Here is a 17,872-nt window from a genome sequence, read left to right on the forward strand (position 1 = left end):
AAAGTCATAATGCTAGATTACAAGTGACACTTGCAGTTTCCAGGCATTGTAAGTAGTATATCAAAACTTAAAATAGTCTTTTTATAATAGGGGTTTTTTTTTTGTGGTGGGGTGTCAGCTTTTTGGTGTCAGCAGTGGGGATTTCCTAGTATTGTCATTATTTGGTTAATTAATTGAGAATGTCTCAGATCCAAAAGCCAAAAATACTCTGCTAGGTTTTGATTGCATTTTTTTTTGCACCAGTGTATTTGTTTTTGACAATTTTAGGATCTTATGTCTCTTCCATGAATGAAAACTTGAATGTATGCAGGCATAGTAAAGGTGCCCTTGTATTGCTTGCTATGTTCTGTTCTCAAAGTCAAGCCGCTGCCTACAGGGTGGAGCAAGAAGCACAGTCAGTGTTGGTAGATTCTGGTCACCGGTCTCCTTTGTTCCCATTGTAGTGGTGTCATTTAAACTGTTACTGTAACAAATCAGTAAAAGTTAAAAAAAAATTGGTGCAGTTTGTAGGCACAAATTTCATTTTAAGTACTTGGAAGAAATGTAACTTTTCTTACATTAGAGCTTACTTTTATAGTCTAATGGTTGTGTGAATCATTCAAATTAGCCTCACCATTTGCTGAGTAGCTGTCGTGGTAGAGAATTGGGAAGGATCTCTGTTTATATATATTTTCTCAAGGGAATTGAATCATTTCGACTACTTCTTGGGATTTAATGGTAAAACAATCACAAACCACAGTACTTTAATATTCTCCAGTCATCCAGATTCATTCCATCTGTACAATGTTAGAAAACAATAACTAGGCTTTTTTTACTCTATCTTAGCTCAGTTATTGTTGAGGTAAAAGGCAGTTGGTAGAGTTACTGACAGAGCTTACAGACTTATTGAGTAGAAATTAGAATTCAAGACGAGGGATATTTTCATATGACTGATAGAAAAATACCAACTCTTCTGTGCTCACAAACATTATATATTCATTTATATTTTGGTTTACTCAGCTTCAAAATTATTTAGATTTAAATTGTTTAGTGGTCACGAAAAAATCTTGCCAAATAAGTACGTAGGTGCATCTGTGAGTATCAAGTGACACAGTTATTGTCACTGACACAGTAAGAGTTAGAAGAAGCAAAAGGTAAGAATATTATTGCCTAAACTTTGTTCATGTTCAAACCATGATCTCAACTTGCATCAGAATAGTTCTGATTTTCCCCAAAATAAATAAAAATGTCATTTTTATTACATTGATCTAGTTTTTGTAAATAGAATCTGACATTATGTATGCAGATATAATTATTTTAATAAAATTGAAAGGATTAAATGTCTAATTTGTCTCCTGCTGTGAACTAGGAATTTATGGCCTTTCAGTTTTTAAAAGGTAATTTCTGTTTGGTTCTGCTTATTTTACTTTTCAGTGTTTGAAATATTTTACTTAGCACTGAGTCAGAATGATTATGAGTTTATTAGTTATAAATAATACATTAGTTTTTAAATTATATTCACATTCTGAAGATGATTAAATCATTTTTAATGAGTTTAACAGGAAGCTAATACTGTCAATGGCAGCCATTTTATAAACACTTCTATAAGTCATAATAGTAGTCCTTTTCAGCTTGGCAGACCACATCCAGAAAACTCAGTCCCAGAGTGTATTCCAAATAGTTGTGAAGATTTGCTGCTACCTTTTAATGTCATAGTTTATGCCTATTGTACTTTTTCTTCATTTGATTTTGACTCATTGGCTTTTTAAAAAATTTAATTTGACATTAAAACTTAATACTAATACTAATATTCATTTGCTAATGTTCACTTCTAGTTTAAGCAACTTTGAGACCACAAACTTTACATATTTGTGGAAAAGAGTAATCTCAGAGAAGCAAAAGAGACTACTCAAATAAAGAACAAATGAAGAATTCATCTTTTTCTTGTAAACTTGAATCAGTTCCTTATGGAGTTAGGAAATGCAACTCTCAGATAAACTTGCAAAGATTTTCCCCCCTTTTGTGCAAAACCTTTTTAAATCATCTTTAATTCTTCGTCTGATTATGAACTTGTATCCTAGCCAGAGATCTAATACATGTTTTGTACCCAATGCCAAATCTCAAAACTGTACTACACAGCATTAGTATGTTAAACAGTTTGGTACCAACTTAAAAATTCTTTTGGGATAAAGACTCCCTACCTGACAAAAAACTATTAAGCAAATTAGAAGTTCAAAAGAAATTAGATTAGTATTATTAGTTTTACTTTGTTACAAGAGATTTTCATGATGGAGTAGTCTATAAATGTTTTTAATGTAAAAACAAAGCATCCATAAAACTTAGGGAAAAAGTATAGAACTACTCAGAAGAAACTAGTACTGACACACTTAACTAAAACCAAAGCAACTCAGTTTTTTTCATAAACTGAGTACTATTTAGATAACTCATGTTGATTCTGTCAATTACTCTGAAATAAATTAGTCATAGCATTGACCCTAGTGGGGCATTCTGGACCAGGCAAGTCAAAACTACCACCTACCTTCGCCTATCTTCCCATTACACTTATTAAGGTAGCACATAATCCTGAGGCCAAGAATCTTGGGAAATATAATGCACCCCAGGCCATCATTATGGAGAAGCAACCTACTTTCTTTATCCTCAGCAACAACTACTGATCAGCTTCTGCCAACAAGGAGAGGAGCATAAGAGCCCTTGGAGTGGCAGCACCCTCAAGGCTCATGGTCCTGCTTCAAGCCTACTCATCATCTGTGAGAAAACAACTCCTGTGTAGAGGGAGGCAAGCCAGCCTAGCAGGATATACTGAGGAAGAAGCATATGCCGGACAAGTTGAACCACTACCATCATCTCCTTGTAAACCCCAGTTTAGACAGTCCAGTGCCTATAATCATACTTGTAAGGAACACCTGTGTAGATGTACCCATGCCCATTTTCCTTTTTGCATTGCTGTGGTGACCCTGACTCTAGGCTCTGGAAATTTGCCCTGAGTGCAAAAGACTGCCAATGCAGGCCCAGCACCTCAGGAACTAGAACCTGCCAAGGGCCTCAACCCTATAGCACCAGCTTTGGAGCTGCATAGCTCCAAATTTCCCAAAGAACTGAGAAACAAAGGAAGTGTGACAAGACATTGTGTGTATGGGGGGCTATGCAGAAATTCACTAAGTCTAAGGAAGCACAGCATCCAGCTGGGGTCAGTTTTGGCCACCCAAAATCATTTGGGGCAGAAACTGGGTTGGAGAACCATTTAGCCCAGCATAGAAGAATGCTGAAATGCTTTGAGATTCATACCAAGGAAACCACAAAGAGGAGTAAAATAAGCAATAGGGGAAAACAAAGGAAAAAAGAGTAAAGTTACCAAAGATTTCAGGAAGAAGAAAACTTCTAAGACCTTATACACAAGCAGATAAATCAACAGGAAAAACTAACAGTAAAGTAAATATGACCTCCAGATCTATTAAATGAGTTCAGGCATCTATGAATAAGTACTGCAAAACAAAGGGAAAAGATCCAACTTTTAATAATATTGAGGACCATGTGGAATTTGAAGAGAATATTGGAACCACAATAAACTATTCCTTACTGGTTCAAAAGAGAAGTGAGAATTATGAGAGCAGAATTTATGACTTGAACAGCAGAAATTTTGGGCTGAACAGAAATACTGGAATCTGCAATGGCAAGTCTCACCGCAGAAACAAAAGAAAACAATAGCAAAGGAATTCAAATACACAGATGTCAAAGTCAGTTGAGATGAGAAGCCAAAAAGTCAGTAACAAGAGAAAATATTCTCACGATACAAGCCAAATAGAGTGTTCTCAAAGACAGGAGAAGTAGAGACAATCTGAGCATCCCTGAAGAACAGTACAAGACAAAAAAACCTTAACACCACAAGGCAGGAATTAAAAGAAGAGATATCCCCCAACTTCTGAACATGGAAAATGAAATACCAATTTAAAGAATTCATAATTTGCCATTGGGGGAAAAAAGGTTTTAAGCCCCAAGACACATAATTGTGAAGTTTGACAGTTCAGTTCAGAAACAAGTTCTCCAAGCAATCAGGAAAAAACTTCAAATACAAAGGATAGGGAATTTCAAATAATAAAAGACTATTCTGTACTCACCAGAAAACAAAAGAGGGAGAGATGATATGTTCCAAAGAGCAATGGAACTCAGGATGCAGCCCAAGGTGATCTAGCCTGAGAATATGAGCTTAACAATATAGGGGGAAAGATAGATATTCAGTAATAAAGACGCATTTGAAACATTTTTCGAAAGAAAACCAAACGTAAAGAGACCATTTGCTTCTTGAACACATACAACAGAAATACAGGAGTGAAAAAGGGCAGTAGCCAAGGACAGCAACAACCACAGAGTGACAGCAGAAACATTGCTAAGAGATTCATTTCTCAACATGCACAAGGAAATACAGGTGATGGCAGAAGTCAGTTGAAGCTAACAGCAAAGGGGCAGTAGGGGATTATAGACAAAACCTGATGATGACACCTTGGTTCCCAGTGAATCATTGCATCTTTTGTGGGACTACATTACAACATGGGAGGTACATTAAAGGGGAAGAGGAGCAGATCTAGTAGAAGGAGAGGAAAGAGAAAAATCAGCTGAGAGGAAAAAAGGGAGAATAGGAGAGGAAAAGGAATTGTCAAGATACAGGAGACACTCTGTTTTACAGAGCTAAAGCCCAGCAAGCAAGCTGTGCCCCGAATTTGGGATTCAATTAAAAGTGCTCCTTAAAGAGATAAAGAACTTCCTAAATAGCTAACGGAATATTTAGTACTCATGGCAAGGCATACTGATACAATAAAAAACAATTATTCAGTTGTTTCAGTCATGTCCAACTCTTCATGACCCAAATTGAGATTTCAAAAATAATTTATTTTTTTAATTTCATTACTGAAAGACACTTTATAGAACTTGACATACCAATAAAATTCATTTGCAGAAACAGTAGATCTAGAATATCAAGGAAAATTAAGAGAAATAGGAATGAAGGGGGAATAGCACTTCCAGATCTCAAAACTATATTATAAAGCAGTAGTCATCAAAACCGTTTGGTATTAGAGAATAGATAGGTGAATGGAACATATTTGGTAAGACAGATTCAGAAACAATACAACTAAATAATCCAGTGTTTGATGAAGTGAAAATAACGTAACCAAAAAAATCCATATTTGATAAAACTTGCTGGGAAATGTGGAAACTAGTGTGGAAGAAATTAGGCTTAAACCAACATGTTGTGCCAGGTTCCACAATGCAATTCTAAGTGAACATGTGATCTTAATGTTAACTATATATTAATTTTATATGTTTATATTATTTTTATATATCTATATATTGTTACATTGTATAGAATTATATATGTATTATATACAATGATACATAATTTATATAGTATTTATATTAATTTATAACAATTACATTAATATTAAAGACTAATGCAAAAATTAGAAGAGAAAGACTATAAACCCCTCACAGCTATAGGAAGAAGATGTATTCTTAAACAATAAACAGGTATTTACAGAAAAAATACAAAAATTTTGATTACTTCAAACAAAAGTTTCCGCACAGACAAAATTAATGCACTTAAGGGAAGCAGTCAAATGGGGAAAAAATGGTTTGGCATCTAAAATATATACATTGTGTATGTGTGTGTATGAGTAATAGATATTCCACAATAGATAAATGATCAAGGGAAATAAAAAAACAATTATCAGAACTGCAAAAAATTCATAACTACATAAAAGTATGCCCTAGATCACTAATAATAAGATAAACATATCAAAACAATCCTGAGATTTTCCATCACACCCTGCAAATCAGCATATAACAAAACATGATAACAGCCAATGTTGGAAGGGTTGTGGAAGGGTAGGCACACTAATAAATAGACTGTTGTTGGAGCTGTGAAATATGGTATAGCCTTTTTGGAAAGCAGTTTGGAATTATGCAAATAAAGTGACTAAAATTTTTTGAACCAACCTCCCGTTACTGGGTTTTGACCCCCAAGGAAGGAAGAAAGAAAGATAAGAAAAGATAAAAGATAAGAAAGTCCCACGTACTCCAAAATATTTGTAGCAACACTTTTTGTAATAACTAAGAACTGGAAACAAAGTAGCTACCCAACAATTAGAGAAAGGCTAAGCAAATTTCAGTATGCTAATATAATGGAATATTTCTGTGCTGTTAGAAATGACTTGTGAGATGAATACAGAGAAGCATGGAAAGATCCATATAATTAATGCATCACAAAATAAACAATAAAGAAAACAAATAAGCAACTACAACTATGTAAATGGAGAAAACTTCAGACCAAAAGTAAAAAATGTATGTAACAATTAAAGATCAATTAGTACTCAAAGGTATGTGAGAAGACACCCCCCAAATACCCTTTTGTGGAGATGGAAGGTCCCCAGTTCTCGGACATTTGCATATTTCAGACCTTTTTAATGTACTGATCAGTTTGCTTAATTTTTTTTCTTTCTAAAAAAAATTATATTTGTCATGGAGTGGCTGGCTCTTGGGCAAGACTTGGGAGAAGGATACTTGGAATAATAATAATGGAACAAAATATCAATAAAAACTTATTTTAAAAAAAAAATGACTTAAATGGACCAGGTATACTTAACCACTTCATGTTGGTTTTTACCAAAGGTAACCACAGCTGCAACTTTAGATTGCCTTACAGATTTTTAAAAAACAAAAGCAGGCCAGAGGTTCATTTCTAAAAGCTGCTTATTTATATGGTTCCATCCTAACTCAGCAAAACATAGTAGAGAGGACACTGAACTTGGAAGCACCTACTCTGTGACCTGGGCAAACTATTTAATGCCTCTGGGCCTCAGTCTCCTAATTGGTAGAATGTTCTGTTTGCACCTGCTTGTCTTTTAGATCCCTTCATAGCTTAGCTCCTCTGCTACAGCCCCTGTATTGAATTTCCTTGATTTCCCTTCTCTAAAACCACTACTCTACTGAACTATCCCTACTGAAGCTTATATAAAATAGACTGGGGATATTGGTAGCAATCAATTCAAGTTTGAACTATGTGAAATTCCACTTAGTGTGAATTATAAAATGTCAAGTCACATTTAATATGAGTTTAAGAATTCAATTAATGTAACAAGTGAACTAGTCGAGGGTTTTAATCTAAATTGTCAGTCTAAAATTGCCTATTATTACACATGGATGTACTATGCTGCTGGATACCATATTACTAACAATTGTGTTAATTTTTTTTAAAGAACTCTTAACTAAATGGACAAGAAGCATACTTTATATGGAAACACTTCCGCCCCCCAAAAGAAGCTTGTATATATTAGAGCAAAAATTTGATATAATCGAACAGCATAAACATCATAGTAATTTAAAATAGGACACAATCTTGGAATGCCTTGATCTAGGGCACAGAATATTGTAAAGCATGCAGATAAAATTAAAGAAAAAGACAAAGTTATTATAATAGTTTTTTGAGGTTTGCAAACAGCTGCAAGGAACAGAAGTGTTAGAATGATAGACATGGAGAGCCTTTTAGCTGTATGGATTGAAGATTGAAATAAAAAATGTATTCGTCTTAGCAGAACAGCCATTCAGACAAAAGGTTCACATTTATTTTTTAAGTGCCCTCAATAAGAGCTAGGGTAATCTGGAGGAGGGGCAGCTAGGTGGCACAGTGGATAGAGTGTCAGGCCTGGGGTCAGGAAATCTTATCTTCCCAAAGTTCAAATCTGGCCTCAGACACTTACTAGCTGGGTGACCCTAAGCATGTCGTTTAGCCCTCTTTGCCTCAGTTCCCCATCTGTAAAGTGAGCTGGAAAAGGCAAAAAACCATTCCAGTAACTTTGCCAAGAAAATCCAAATAGCTATCACAGAGTTGGATAGGACTGAAAAACAGCTACAATAGTTGCGAAGAAGGGGGAGAGTTTGAGGAGTGAGGGTCATGGAGATGAGCTCTGCTGTTGTGTATGTTGAGTTTGAGATGCCAGTAGGACATCTTTTTACTTGACAGTCCGGAGGTTTAAATTGACACTGAAGCACTGATGATTCATTCTTAGAGGGAAACCTGCTAAGTTATGCAATCAGGTGATTTACATTTTCATCTTTACCTCATCTGTATATGAACATGTAATGGAAATAATAGAATAAAGCCCTGCTAATTAATATTCTCCTTAGAACAAACTCAAATATAGTTCCCTCAATGCTTAGCTGCCCTTCAGCTATTTGGATCTGAAAGATGGGACAAGATGCATGATGCCAAACGAAACCAAAATGGTTTCAACTTTGTTTGAAACGGGTCACCTAATATTATGGGGGCCATTACCCAAGAATTTCACTTAGGTCACAAGTAGGGTCTAGAAAGGGACCTGAAGGAACTTTAGAAATCATCCAATGCAATTTCTTCATTTTACAGATAGAAAGAAAGAAGCCCAGAGAAATGAAATTATTTGGCCAAAGGTTATACAGCAAGTTACCAAGAGAGCTACAGGCGGCACTGAAGTTCCCTGACTTCCAGTTCAGTGCTTTTTCCGTCATCACCTTGTAATGAAATTTGTCTTGAATTTGAAATTTCTACAATTAACCTATTTCAAGGCCAAATTATTTTTTCCATTTACCAATAAATGATAACAGCAATAATTATTATTATTCACTTGGTCGATGATATTACCCAGCGTGGCCTTCTTGGTCTGTCTGACTCTAAGAAAGAAAGACATAGCACATGCTCACAAGGATTTTAATTTACTCCAAACTTTCTGTTTGGACTGGACCTATGATTTAACTGGTATAAGGAATCTCAGGGAGGAAGCTCCCTTTACAAATGCAGATCTGCACCTCTGCAGTTTATAATCTTGAGAGTTTCTTGAGGTAATGAAAAATTGCCAAGGTCATATACATATGACATGAACATGAAACCCAATGACATCCAACCAGCAGCTGGTCAGTTCTACCAAGAATGCAGATTGACGTGAGAGGCTCCTGAATACTGAAGCTAGGAAACGTCCGAGATGCTTGGGATGTGCTTAACCTAAACTATTGTGTTTATGAAGGACTCATAAATTTCTTCAGTCTAAGGTAACCAGGTAGCAGCTAGGTGGCTCAGAGGATAGAGGGCAGAATCTGGAATCAGGAAGTTGTTTAGTAGTTTTTCAGTTGTATCAGTCTCTTTGTGACTCTCTTTGGGGTTTTCTGGCAAGGACACTGGAGTGTTTGCCATTTCCTCTCCAGCTTATTTTACAGATGAGGAAACTGAGGCAAGCAAGGTTAAGTAACTTGCCCAGGGTCACACAACTTATAAATGTCTGAGGCTAAATTTGAATTCCAGAGGATGAGTCTTCCTGACTCCAGCCCCGGTACTCTTAAGCACTGCCACCTACCTGCCCTGCAGTCAGGAAGACTTGAGTTCAAATCCAGCTTCAGACACTTACTAGCCATGTGACTTAAGAAAGTCACTTAACTTGTTTGCCTTAATCTGATGGAGAAGGAGATGGTAAATCACTCCAGTATCTTTGCCCAAGAAAACCCCATAGACAGTATGGTCCACAAGGTCATGAAGAGAAGACCCTAGGCACCTTTGATAACCTGACTTTTCAGGCTCATTAGTCTCCTTCAGATACTCTGCAATCTAGTAACAAGTGGACTTATTATCATTCTTCACACATGAAACTCCAGATCCCTTCATCTGTCTTTTACATACAATCCTCTGTTCATGGAAAGCAATCCCTCCTCAACTGTCTCTTAGAATCCTGTTTCTTTATATAGATCTAGCTCAAGTCAAGACTTTATAGACTTCACTTAGCTACCTTCTACATGAAATCTTCCTTGATTCCCACAACTATTCAGTTTTTGCTCCACTCCCAGTCTTGTGTGTGTATGTAATTATACACACATATTAGGTAATACACACATGTATAAATGTATGAGTATACATACATATACATGTCCCACCCACCTCCCTTAAAATGTAAATCTAAGTTCCTTGAAGGCAGGAACAACTGGACTTTTGCCTTTATATCCCCAGCACGTGGGAAAGTCCCTGAAACATGCCAGGCACTTAATAAATGCTTACTGATTAGTTGAATAAACTAGTCATTAGTAACCTAGAAAAGAATTACCAATACACATACAGTAATTGGTAAAAAAAAAAAAATTTACTTTTTAATATAGTCTAGCTTATCTGACCTTTCTCCCTTTGAGGAAATGTGACCAGTGTTTGAAGCACATTATGCTCTCAAAGTCCCACTGTCATAATACAATTGGGTGGGCGGGGGTGGGGCAAATGATTGGCTACGGCTATAACATACATCTATCTCAGGCTAGGTATATAAGTTTCCTTGGCTGTCATCCACTTATGAAACATTCAAACCACTCTGAATGGAAGTCATGAAGAGGAATGAGGACTGATATCTGGTAAACTTTATGAACTGTGCTATTCTGAAGCTAGATTTGCTTTAGTTCAGGAAACTCTTCTACTCTGTAGACTTACACCACTATTTTATTTTTTTCATTTCTTTTGCCTTAATATTCTAAGGACAAAAATGTTTTTGAGAAATTAAACTTTGTCTCAGCTGGAATAGAGAGAGATGATTTGGAGAGAGTGAGCTTAGAAATATGTGGGGAAACTGGATAGATGGAAAAAGCCCAAATCTAGAAAGGCCAATGTCTGAGACAGCTGAACACTGACGCCTTCCCTCTCAGGAATTTCCTTGCTGTAATGTGACTGCATTGTACAGAAATGTTATCTTTATCATCCCCCTAACACCTTATAGAACAAAAGGGGTCCACTACCTTTAGAACTTTACAAAGATATAAATAGACAAATTGACAACCCAAGAAGTCAAATTACACAATACTGTAGTTCATAAAATACTGTCATAATTACATTTCTGTGATGTAAATAATAAATGGATGAATGAGAAAGCACTTGTTGAGTAATCCTCATGTACCAAGAACTGTGCTAAGAATGCAGAATTCCATTTTTCAAACACAAGTGATATAGAATCCGAAGCTGAGCCATTTAGCCCAACTATCCAATAGCATTTTAATGTCTACTAGGTGTTACCCATTGAGAGTGTAAAGACAAATATGAGACACTGTTTGCACTCAAGGAGCTAACATTATTAATGGGATATGCATGTTTTCAAATACCATGGTGATGTTTGCTCAGAATTGCCTCAGACAGACTGGGTGGTACATGCAGGATGAATAGATGACAAGTTGTGCCCAGAATTGAACACGAAAAGAATATGACAAATTATCTTCAGGAAATGGAAAAGCTAACTTAATGATCCAAACTCCTCAAAACAAAGGCCTGTTTTTTAAATAGCAATATTTTACAGGTGTTATATGACTGGGAGATGGAACATTGTCACAAATAAGTAATACAGGATGTAGACAGAATAAATATGAAATGATGGGGAATTAGGATAGGCCTCCTAAAGAAAGTAGTACTTGAAAGAGGCAAGGAGAACATTTTGTAACATCCTTCCAAGTGGTTTGTTTGAAAATCCTCAGAGACTGGAGCCTCTAGAGATAGCCCATTCTATTTCCTCATAGCTTTGTTAGGAAAATTTTTCTTTTCATTAAACCTACAATTGCCTCCCTGGAGACCCCATCTATACCTGGGAGCAGAACTAAAGACTGCAATTATATTCTCTGTTCTCCAGGTTAACTTCAGCAATTCCTATAATCTGAAGGTCTCGATTACATTTGAGATACTCTTCAGCTTATCAACATTCCACCTAAAATGTGGTTCACAAAACAGAACACTCCATGTGTGGTCTGACTAGGGCAGAGTGCAGTGGGACTCTTCTCCGCCTTCATTTTGAACACTATGCTTCTTTAAATGCAGCCTAAGGTTAAAAGAGTTTTTGTAGAGAGGTTGGAACTTTGCACATGGTTATGAAATGGTGCTCCAGAACAGGCCTTTCAAAATATACAGGCCTGACCAATCCACTTGACTCACCATTCCAGTGAAGAAGAAATGTAAGCACTTGATTCTCCATATCAAGACTGTCTCTTTCTGCTTTTTTATTTCTGTCTCCTGCTTAGTCTAGGAACCCTTCTTCTGGGTTCAGAAGTGTAGATCAGGATCTTATTCAATGTTCTTGCCACCGCTGCAATACTGATGGCGGTTTATGGCCTAGAAACTCACCATTCTAGCAATACGTGTATCCAATGCCATCTCTGTAGTCATGTAGTTTCTTGCAACAAGTTCCCTGGGAGTACCATGAGGTTATAGAGGCTTCTCTCCAGGAAATTGAAATCTGTATGTTTATATTTACTATCTCAACTTCCTTACTACCTCAGCCTCATGAGATCTCTCTCCTGATTCCAGTCTTTCACTAAAGCTATTTTCTCAAAGGTTGCCAATGTCCTCTTAGATCCAATGACCTTTCTTCAGTCTTCATCCTCCTTTACCTCCAATGGCTTTTGACACTGCTGACCACCTAGCTAAGTATACTACATACTTTTTTTTAAAAATAGATGAGACCATTTTTTCCCCTCATTTCTTACTCAGCCTCAATCACTGAATGGGTGTTGCCTCAAACAGACTGGGATCTGTGAAAGATCTTAGCTTAAATAGGCCAAGGTCTCCCACTGCTTCTGGGGTCTTCTCCAGTTATCCTTATCTATATCCTGCCACTACTGGACCCAGATGTCTCTGGAGGAGATAGTGAGGTTGGTGAGTTTGCACAACCCTACCTCACTTAAATCCAATTTACTTGCAAGTCAGGACATCACCTTCCTTGTGTAATTGGTTCTCTTTGAGAATGAAGGACAAACATCAACTTTTAGATTATTAGATGAGGATCTCCCATTTGGGGTTTCAAATGTTTATAGATAGTCTAAAAATTTTGCAATTCATAGTAATCTTTGCCACTTTTCCTGACTACCTGAACCAAATGAAGGGCTAAGTTTCATTTTACATTTTTATTGATTTTGTGGTCTACTATAATCAAAGAAATGATGAACTTGAGGTCAAACTGCTAGTGATAAATGGGTACCTTTACCTTTGTTGTGCCTGTACCTGGAATTCACTGTTTCCTTATCTCCACCTCTTAGAATCCCAAATTTCCTACAAAGCACAGCTTGGTGCTACCTTCTACCTAAAGCCTTTTCTGATTCCTGCCAGCCGCTAGGACCCTCCCCCTACCAAATTCTCTTGTATTTGTTTTGTACTTGTATATGTATATATTGTTTCCTCTGATAAACCACTTGAGAGTTAAGTAAGGTCTCTTTCATTTTTGTCTTATCCACAGAGCCTATCCCAATAAATGCTTGTTAATTGTTTTATTTTCAGTGCTCAGACAGGTTGATAATCAGACAGAGCACATAATCTGTCATTGGGACCTTATTCATGACCTTTTCAGTTTGGTAACCTGCTAGAAATTGTGTTCAATTTGGCACAACCATCCAGAACTCTAGGTCAACTTCATTTTCCATTGAGTCATTGGCAATAGAACCTTTGTGGAGAAACAGGGTAAAAGGGCAACTGACAGAAGTTTGGTCAGAAAGGATACCCTTTTCTTCCATAAAAAAAATTTTGAAAACCTTACTTCACACTGAGGAAAAAGGAAGATACTCAGGGCAAATGGCATTGCTTTTCCCCACTAAACACCAGCATGTCTTACTTCCTTTTAATCTGTTCTTCAGATTTTTCCTTCATTCCCACATCCTGAATCATTCAATCTTCCTAACTGCCTCTATCCATTTTAATTCCATTTAATCAAGAGTTTTCAATACTCCAAAGTTACATTTCACTGAAGCCTCATCACCATGAACACTCACCTTTCTATGGTACTTTAAGACATATAAAAGCATTTTCTGTGCAATAATGTACAGAAGGAAGGACTAGTTTTATCATGCCAATTTTATAGATGAGAAAACTGAGGCCAAGTGGTTATGTCATGGTAACCCCTATCCCAAAGGCCAGTGGTATGAGACTATCTCCTTATTGGTGGACATAAAGGCTCTACCCTGTGTGAAGGGTGAGGCAGAGTTGGTGGGAGCTTCAGTACCCAGTCAGTTTCCTTTTGGGGACTCTTCATTCTGGTACTCCGGGCTTCCAACTTCAAGAAAGAAGATGAAAGAAGACAAGCCCACTTCAGGTTACTGAAAGAAAGGCTCTTGGAAGACATGAGAGGAACAGACAATCTCCATCATATCCCCATTCTCAGATTGCAACTCTGGAAATTTGGGGGCATTTCCCCTTTGGTGAGATCTAGGACTCTACTGGGAGAACTCCTTCATTTTATATTATCTAGTACATATTCTCCTAGGTATACTTTCTCTGACTTCTATTTTGCTACAATTTGGATAAATGATCAGTTTTTTTGTTTGTTTTAGCCTTTTATTTTATTACAAAAACTTTAATACACAATAATAAAAGAAAAAGAAACATATTGTAAACTTAAATACAAAATAAGAAAAGGAAAAAAACATCATGAGCACAGCAGAATGCAAGAGAGGATTCAAAATATATAGCAATCAATTTCCATTTCAAGAAAACCTATACAATAAATACTATGTGTTATGTTGAGAATTGTCCATCTTTCATTTGCTTCCTTGTAAGTTTTCCTTTGTTCTCTGCTGTGCATTTTTCACTTTGTTCCTTTCTCCCCCTTCCTTCCTCCTTCCCCCAGAAGGCCACAATTAAGCATGGATACATGCACACGCAAGCACACTCACACACACACACATACACATACACACATAGACATATACTTTCCCTTATCCTTGTCTTTATGTCTTCTCTTTTCCCATAGTAACTCTAGGTTCCAATTCTTTCTCCTTTGCCTGTGTATTTTGTTTTATTTGTGGTAGCTTAGTTTTTGTAATCACCTCTAGTCCTAGGGGATGGTGCCTCTGGCTTCAGATCCTCCTTCAGTTCTCCCCTCTGGCCTGGAACTGAAACCTCTTCTAAATCCCCACCCCACTAACTCTGCACTCACTCGACCTGTGGTGGCTCCTTCTTGCCCCCTGTCACTTGTCTGTGGCATAGCTGAGTCTGGCATTCCTTGTCAGCAGAGATAGGAAAGGAGTCAAGCCTTGCATATAAAGCTCATGGTCCTCCTTCCCCCAAAATGACTAAGTAGTCAAAAGTTAGATGGATTCCAATCATATTCCCTAGACAAACATGTTTAAGGGAGCAGATAGCTATGCTTCCAGACTGGTACCCCTTCTATCTGAGGAGAGAATAGTGGTTGCCTCCAACCCCAACTTCCTGCTTCTTATTCTAGCAGAAATAAAAGCCTCCCTTGGAGAAGGGTGGAGGAAGTAGAGGATAAAGATGTTTATTCTGCCTCCCTTTATGCCACACACAAGGGCAGCATCCTTGCCACATATGGGCCTCTCTACTTATGGGGTCCATATACCTTTGCTATGATCACAGGCATGTCGTCACATAATTAAAAGAATAAGAACTAGAACTAGAATTCAGAGAGCATCAACACAGTGGAACAAAAGAAGAAAAACCCTAGATTTAGAATCAGAGTGCCTACATCTATTTATTTCTATGTCTATATCTATCTACAGATTTCTCTATGTAGCTATTTATGTCTATCTTACCTATCAGACTCAGCATGGCATATAGAGAGCTGGCCTTGAAACAAGAAGACCTATGCTCACGTTTTCCTCCTGACATATGCTGGTTGTGTGACCCTGGGCTAGTCATATATTCTGTCAGTGTTAAAAGTCAGCTCTCTAAGATTATTAAGCTTCAGGGGAGGTGCTGAGCTCCATTGATAGAGGGAGTTTCCTCACCTGGGAGTTCTCTACAACAATGAAATCATATCTGGACAAGTCAAGTTTATTTGGTTTTCTCCTTCAACTACTCACTTTATTCCCTACCTCGTGTCACTATATAGTTGTAGAGCTTTGGGGTCCCCAGAAAATATGCCCATGGACTCCCAAAAACTGTGGTAGGGACCCCTAAACAGATTAATTGCCTGTGAGGAGTCCTCTCTAGGCTCAAATGCCAAGAATCTCCTTAGGGCCTGGAAGAAAAGATATAGGAGAATAGCAGTGGGGACACACTTCCCTAGTGGGGACCCCCAGCCTGAACTCTTACCCTGAATAAATTACTTTAGTATGACCACCTGATGACCGGAGCCTTCCATCATACAATCAGACAAGTAATTATTTTTTAAAGAATATTGGACTGGAAAAAAGTTCAAGGTTTAGACCAGTGCATGCTATATTTATTATTTTATGCCAGCCATGTGTATGTGGGTCTGGGTGGATGGGTGCGGGTGGATGTGGGTGGTTCTCAGGCAAAAATTTCAATTTATCCATCAAGCTGAATTCTCCTTTAGGGTCATCCTACAGGGGATTTGCTCTCAACAGTGTGTAAATATATTTGGACAGGGAGTAGTTGTTCAGCAGCAGAGTGGGAGTCAGTTCTTTTATGTCACAAGACTGACGCTCATGTTTCTCCCACAGAACTGAAGTCGGAGGATACCCTCAAACATCCTTGGCAGCCTATTCTGCTTCTCTGGGATACAATGTATGTATTTGTTGGAAAGAGAAAAAATCATGGTATATAATATATTCCTACCCTTTCATCCTCTTATAAGTCACAGGGAGAAGCAGCATGCATCAAACGTGAGTCTTTGGGTAAATTCTTTCCTCTCTTGTTTGTGGGGTTCCTGAATTGCATAAATGTTGTTTGAAGTATCAGAGATCTTCATAAGCTTTCCAGAGGCCATTTTAGCCAAATCTCTGACTGGTTGAGTAGCTGGGAAAACTGGAGTTTTCTATTTCAAAAGCAAGTATAATAAGACATTGGGACCAATAGCTGTTTGCTAGCATCCGGTGTGCTTAAAAGAGACCCCTTCACGTGACTTATATTGATTCTATGTGGGAAGGACAACATAGGTTACAAATAATGCTTTGCAGTTATCTCCTGAAGTCCTGAAGTGGTCCCAACATTCTGGAACATGATATCCCTGAAAAACACAGGGATTTGGGGTTTCTCTTTCATTTCATTTTCCCGAATGACTGAATTCTGCTTCCAGTCAAAATGAAGTACCTTAGAGGCAGGAATCATTTTGTGGTTATCTTTGTATTTTCGTAACCTAACATGATGTCTTGCATATAGTAGTGCTTAATAAATGCTGACTATTTTAGTTGTATCCTTCAGGGCTCTTTTAGAAAGTGCATAGCACTCTCTGAAGATACTCATTGGTTTCAGATAAAAAGACAGTATATGTCCTTTCTTCAAGAAAAAGTTATCTAGGACTCAGTAACTCAGAATATTGCAACTGTTAGTAGCCTTGAGTTCTATTGCCTGAGATGCTCTGTGAGCTGGTGTTTCATAGGCCTACAGACAAGCTACCCCTCAAGGGAGGATTCTTGAACTAAAGAATAAAGATGTGTGAAAATAACCATGCCACACGTGTTTCAGCTTCCTCCTCCACTGTTCAAATCATACATCTCTTTTGTGTCTATGATCCATCTTAAGGCCAAATATAGCGGCTTCTGTTTGTGCTTCTACAGTGTGGGAACACAAGACAAGTATTACTAAAATGGGGATTTGCCATAAATAACAAGTTATTTGAGGTATGACTTCATATACCCAACTATGTCCTTTTCCAACTCTGGCATTTCCTCCACTCAAGTACATAGAAAGCTATTGACTACATAAATATTATAAGTATACGTATCAGGCAAAATAACTCATAACATATTTGTTATGACATATGTCTAAAGCTAAAACCCAAACCCTTTGATTGAGAGGAGGAACTTGGATGTCTGTTTGCTTTGCTGTTCTATTTATGCCCCTCCACCCCTTTTTTTTTATCTTATCTGCCATTTCTGGAGCTGTTCAAGCTTAGGCAGGAACAAGGGACTGGTTCCTTAATGTAACATCACA

The 17,872-nt window shown here is 37.4% G+C and overlaps 2 protein-coding genes across 4 annotated transcripts in view; both read left to right on the forward strand.

Moving 5' to 3' along the window:
- The window catches only part of UFL1 (UFM1 specific ligase 1), a 48,793-nt gene extending 40,153 nt beyond the window's left edge, over positions 1-8,640 (forward strand). For both annotated transcript variants that reach the window (XM_072642876.1, XM_072642879.1), the window contains exons 20-21: positions 5-48; positions 8,414-8,640. In XM_072642876.1, coding sequence (XP_072498977.1) covers positions 5-48; positions 8,414-8,508 — 139 coding nt within the window. In that variant the 3' untranslated portion in view covers positions 8,509-8,640. The remainder of the gene's footprint in view (positions 1-4; positions 49-8,413) is intronic.
- Positions 8,641-10,274: 1,634 nt separating this feature from the next.
- The window catches only part of FHL5 (four and a half LIM domains 5), a 74,767-nt gene continuing 67,169 nt past the window's right edge, over positions 10,275-17,872 (forward strand). Inside the window, exons 1-2 of one of the 2 annotated variants that reach the window (XM_072642882.1) lie at positions 10,275-10,407; positions 16,441-16,504. Coding sequence is in view for 1 of the 2 variants with exons in the window: in XM_072642881.1 (XP_072498982.1) it covers positions 16,592-16,602 (11 nt within the window). In the remaining variant the exon portion in view is untranslated. Of the gene's footprint in view, positions 10,408-16,440; positions 16,603-17,872 lie in introns of both variants that reach the window. The other variant, XM_072642881.1, reaches the window with a different exon arrangement.

This window comes from Notamacropus eugenii, chromosome 2 (genome assembly GCF_028372415.1).
Source record: "Notamacropus eugenii isolate mMacEug1 chromosome 2, mMacEug1.pri_v2, whole genome shotgun sequence".
Taxonomy (NCBI): domain Eukaryota; kingdom Metazoa; phylum Chordata; class Mammalia; order Diprotodontia; family Macropodidae; genus Notamacropus; species Notamacropus eugenii.